Genomic DNA, 6,000 nt, shown 5'->3' with positions numbered 1-6,000 from the left:
TCATTGATTGGGTACTGTGAAGAGAATACTGAGATGATCCTTGTTTATGACCACATGGCCTACGGAACATTGCGTGAACATCTATACAAAACCCAAAAGCCCCCTCTGCCATGGAAGCAAAGACTTGAGATATGCATTGGGGCTGCTCGTGGTTTGCACTATCTCCACACTGGTGCAAAGTACACTATCATCCACCGTGATGTCAAGACAACAAACATTCTTTTGGATGAGAAGTGGGTTGCTAAGGTCTCTGATTTTGGGTTGTCAAAAACAGGCCCTACTTTGGATCACACTCATGTCAGCACTGTTGTCAAAGGTAGTTTTGGCTATCTGGATCCAGAGTACTTCAGGAGGCAGCAACTAACTGAAAAATCGGATGTTTACTCTTTTGGAGTTGTGCTTTTTGAGATACTTTGTGCTCGACCAGCCTTGAACCCAACGCTGCCCAAGGAACAGGTGAGCCTGGCAGAATGGGCTGCTCATTGCCATAAGAAAGGCATTCTTGATCAGATTCTTGATCCCTATCTGAAGGGGAAGATTGCACCAGAATGCTTCAAAAAGTTTGCCGAGACTGCAATGAAGTGCGTCTCTGATCAAAGCATTGACAGGCCATCAATGGGTGACGTGCTCTGGAACCTAGAGTTTGCCTTGCAGCTACAAGAGAGTGCAGAGGACGGTGCCAAGGGTATTGTCGGAGCAGACGAGGAGGTGCCGTTCAAAGCTGCCTATAAAGGGAAGAAAGATCCTGATGCATCCCTTGGTTATGATGGTAATGTAATAGATTCAAGGAGCAGTGGAATCAGTATGAGCATAGGCGGTCGGAGCCTCGCCAGTGAAGACTCTGATGGCTTAACTCCAAGTGCTGTTTTCTCACAGATCATGAACCCGAAGGGAAGATGAGATCATAAACAGGACTGGATTTGTTATCAAGTTTTCGGAAACCCAGTAAGGCAGTTTGCAATCTGCTGCCAATCATCAGAGGACTTGAATTTGGCTTTTTTCTTTAATTTTTTTCTTATCAAATTCATTTAGTTACCTGTTCACCTGGTTCTGATATGTTTTGATCAAATCAATTACTATAATTTGTATCTACAATTCACCTGAAGCGTGTGGTGTAACTTTTATTTGTATCTCTACAATCTATCTTCCTTCTTGCTTAGATTCTCAAGTGTCTGGATTTGGATAGAGCAACCGTCCATGTCTGACGATGCTTGTTTTCATGTGGTAGTTGTTAGTATGTGATGGTCTGGAGTGCCATCAAATCTGGTCCCTGACATGTTGTGGGGGCCAAGTTGATTGCTGTCATAACGAGGACAGGCCAGACTGTTCGGTTCAACGAATATTTGAATCAGCTGGCAAAAACGCGGGGAAAGTCATTGGCAGAGCTGGCATAGGATGTGTTGATTGATTGACTTTCATGAGTGAAGAATTTTGATAAAATATTATATTATTATTAGTTCTTATAGATAGTTAGCGTGCAGGCTGAACCAATAACCAGAGAGTATATCCAGGTAGGCTTTAGTTTTCTATTCGACTCTGTTCCGGAGCGGCCACGTTCCAAAATTCTGTAGCATGATATCGTGACAATTATATAATTATTATTTTGCCCTTAAGAAAATCAACGCCTTCGTGTTTGAGGTAGGAAGATCTTTCTCTAAGGGTCCAATGTCCATTAGATATTATAAAATTAATTAGAGGTAACTTGATCTTTTTACCTTTTAAATATACAATATTACTCTAACAAATAAAATATTTTTTACATGGAGGCAATTCTGGTTTTTTTTTTTAAAAAAATTATATATTACCTTTATATGCAAAAATTGTTGAACTTATATAAAGAGACTTTTTCATATTTTTTTTTAATAAACAAGTTGATAGATGACAAATTGGTTTTTTGAATAAAATAAATATTATTAAAAAAATTAGTGGTATGTATGATATTACCTTATTATTAAACACCATCTTTTGGGATGGTATTGAAAGTATCTCATTACCCTCTTTACATTGGTACCACTTATGTGGGAGGTAGTGTGATGGTTGAGTTCCATTTAAATTTTTTTCACCTTCCTCTTTAACTTATTTTTCTTGTCAAAATATAAAGATGTTATTTATTTTTTTATTCTAATATGATCCTCGTTCTTATGATTGTTATTTGTTTTGTTTTTTAATTTTTTTGATCAATTTTTTTCTTCAATTCCACCCCTCATCATTTAGTTTAATTTAACTTTTTTAAGAAATTTAATTTTCATTCTTTTAAATGTTATTTATTTATTTATTTATCATTTATCATTTTATTTTTTAATTTCATCTCTCAACATTTGATATTAAATTATTCTTACATCAAATTTAGTCATCATTATTTTAATTGTAATATTTTGGAAAACTTTATTGCATTTTTCTTTTTCAATCTCATCATTTTGTATTTTGCGTCTTTATTTTGTAGGGTTTGCCTACTATGGGGTTTGTTCCAGATTTATGACCAAAGTCACGAGTTTAGTAGGTTAACACATGATGACTTTGATTTTTTAGGTTCTTTTTTAAAATTGATTTTTTTCATCCTTTAATATTTTATTTATTAGGGGTTAGTCTGCGAGCCTTTTTATTTTTTAATCTTTTTTATAGAGTTATCACAATCATGTGTTCACGATCGCGGGTTTAACGACTTAACTTGGGTTGACTTGGATTTTTTTGTTTTTTTTCATTAATTTTATTTTAGTTCCATCCTTCAATATTGAATTGTTTGATAATTGAGCTTTATAATTTTATTCAATTTGTTTTCAACGAGGTTACATCGATATCACGACCATATTGTAAATTTGACATGCTAACCTGAGTAAGCTCGAGTTGGGTTTTTTGCTCTTTTACTTTGTCAATTTTTTTTCTTCATATTATTTATTGTTGTTGCATTTTTTTTTGTTTATTTTATTTTAATTAGTCGAGTTTTTTAAACAAAATTAAGTCAATGACCTATTTTTTTAGGAACTTTTGTGTCACCTTAGCATCTTTTTTTAAGTTGGAAAAAATTTAGGTCAGCTTATAGCATAGTACAAGCCTCTTATCTAGTTATCAACTCAATGATATAAAAAACATTTTGGACAAGCATCATTTTACATTAGTTTTTAGGTTTTGTGTACAGAGAACAATCTATTCCAAGTTCTTATATATGTTATTTGTATCCAGAATAATATAAACAGAATGATAAAAAGTAAATTCACTTAAACTAGCTCCTACTTGAATTTGAGAATGAAATATAATCATTTAACTCATAAGCCCTTTTAATTTCTAACCTAATTGTTAAGGGTTTCTAAATGACATCGTGCATAAACTGAAAAGTAAGCTCAGGTGTTATGTTTGTAAGGCCTATTTTGAAACTATATGCGCCACATGATAATAGAAGTTCCAAAATAGCTAATGACATAATTGATGATGCTAGCAAAATGACACAACAATATTATACAAGGGAAATTTAGGGGTGCTCACAGATCCATAAAGGGTTACGAATGTATTTGGTGGAGTAGTTGTGACAACTTTTCATATAGGAAAAAATAGAAAATGAAGTAAAAACATGAAAAACATGCTTTTGTTATTTGTGTTTTTGTGCTATTAAGGATCATACCCAACGATTGTATCTTCTCTGTCAAATGAGACCTCTATCTATAATTTATTAGTTAGAAAACTTAAAAGTGCTATAGAGATAAAGCTATAACAAAAAAGGATATGTCGTCCAACTTTTGACAACTCTTTTAGTCTTTTTATTTTATTTGCTTTTTTGCATACTTAAATTGGCTCAAAAAACCTATAATAGAATGCGATGGTCAAAGGAGAAAGAGTCAAGCTTTGTGGATGCTATTGCTTTCAAGATATTCTAAAGATTCCTAAAATAGTTAATAAGCAGAGCTTGCATTAATAGGCACTAGGTGGTAAAATATGAAGATTGCATCTACAATATCCCTTTCAAAGAAAAAACCACTAACCAAATTGTTGAGAATTTATGTCATGACATTATGTAAAACAAGATTTAAAAAAAAATCATTTTTTTTTAAAATATTAGTGAAATAATATAGTTTTAAAAAATTGATGAAATAACACAATCTGTATATGTCGCGATTGGAAAACGTGACATTCATAACTTGTTATTTAGAATTATGACATTTTAAAATAAAAGTGAAATGGGTTACACATTATGAGGATGAGAAATGAGAGATTAAATAAGAGAGGAAAAAAATAGACTAATGGATTATTGTCCAAAGGTGGTAGGACTTACCTTTGATAGCAAGTGTGGTCTGCTCTAGTCTCTATTGGTAACCATCCTTAATGTTGTTAGATTTTTCCCGTCAAAATCTTTTTAATGGTATTAGTGATATCATAATTAGAGATTCAGTTTTTTCAATATATCATCCATCTTTTAATGTATAACAGTGAATTTCCTTTAACCTTTTTTCCATTCTCTTTCTAGTTGGATATCCATATACCATTGGCCTAGTATATTCAAGCCACCATAATGTATCAGGTAAATGTAAAAAAATAAAGAGTATATAATTCTTATTCATTGTGTTGGAAAAGAAAGGATTAATAAATTGAACATGATTAATATTTCACAAAGTACATATAATGAGATGAAAGCATGGTCGGTGATATAATTTTCATTCATCATAGTTGCACTTCCTCTATTAATATCAATTATTTCTCGCATTTCTTTTTGAACACTAGCTATTGGAAAGGTCTGAACCCAAAATAAGATTTTTGCAAGATCGAATACACTTGTCACATATGTTTTTAATATTGTTGCATCAATAACAGTAAGGACAATTTGATGCTATAATAGCTCATATTTTAAGAATTCTTTAAGTCTAGCTATTTGCTTAATAAAATATTTATTAGACCTAAAAATATCATTTGTATTATAGTCATTACTAGTAATCTATAGACACCTTTCTATACATTATTAAAAACCTTAAAGACATTGGTGGTTATATTGACATAACGATGACCACCATCATATAAGAATGCATATTTCTATTTAGGTTTAATTTCTAACTATTTTATTGTCATCATCTGACTTAATCATACCAAAATAAAAAGTGTCAAGATCTTATTTTGAAAGTTCTCGACACATCTTATACAACATTTTTAATATGGTATTGAAATTACTAGCAAAGTATTAAGTATTGTGAACAATAATTATGATACCTATTTAGCTCAAAAAAATATTTGTGCTATGAAATTTATTATTATCACATGTCTATCTGATATAACACAACAAAAAATTTATAGCAATTAAAAATTCATTATTTTCTCCATTGTAAGTGATACTACTGCTACTATTGATAATAGTACCACATAAAAGCATAATATTCCAACATTACAAGATATTTTATTTAATAACACAACAAATCTCAAACCTAATTTATCAATATCACAAATTAGTCAATGTATATAATTTTAAAAAAATTTATGCAACGAGATTGATTAGTATTTAAAAGTGTATTTTATTAAGGTTTTATATCATTATTTTACACTTGAAGTATCAATAAATCTTTACTAATGCATGTTTTATAATAACATATCTAATAATATAATATACCTTTAATTTGTGGTAAATGCTCATCTTAAATGCAGGCCTATCATATAAATAAAAGGATTAATTGATGAGTTTAAGTATTGAATTGAAAGGACAAAGAGATGGCCAAACTTAGAAAAGAGATGCTGGTGTAGTCCAAACTGAAACTCTGTTTGGTAATTGGGTCATATCTGAAGCTGTAAATCTCGAATTTAGGTCTACTTTATATGGATGAAAAGATAAGATATAAGTCTATAACTTTCATGGGAGTCCAAGATTTAAAAAGGTTGTTTTCAAGTTCAAATTGTAGCAACAATGAAGAAGTCTAAATCTGTTCTGTAGCTTAGATACTGTTCAGTGTTTAGCCCATATCTTGAGTTCTAGAAGTCCAAATGACCTCAATTTTTTTCTGAAAATATGAGATAATTTCTTAGAACTTT

At 31.1% G+C, this 6,000-nt stretch overlaps 1 protein-coding gene across 1 annotated transcript; it reads left to right on the top strand.

Annotated features, from left to right (window-relative positions):
- Positions 1–6: 6 nt before the first annotated feature.
- Positions 7–1,157, top strand: LOC105121845 (receptor-like protein kinase FERONIA; the record flags this gene model as incomplete). Its single annotated transcript, XM_011020677.1, has 1 exon — positions 7–1,157. A coding segment is annotated over one exon (894 nt), but the record flags the coding sequence as incomplete, so codon positions are not given.
- Between the last annotated feature and the right edge of the window lie 4,843 nt (positions 1,158–6,000).

Source organism: Populus euphratica, unplaced genomic scaffold, assembly GCF_000495115.2.
Source record: "Populus euphratica unplaced genomic scaffold, PopEup_1.0 scaffold46.1, whole genome shotgun sequence".
Lineage (NCBI taxonomy): Eukaryota > Viridiplantae > Streptophyta > Magnoliopsida > Malpighiales > Salicaceae > Populus > Populus euphratica.
Note: the sequence above shows the minus strand (reverse complement) of the source record. Positions and strands in the feature narration are given on the sequence as shown.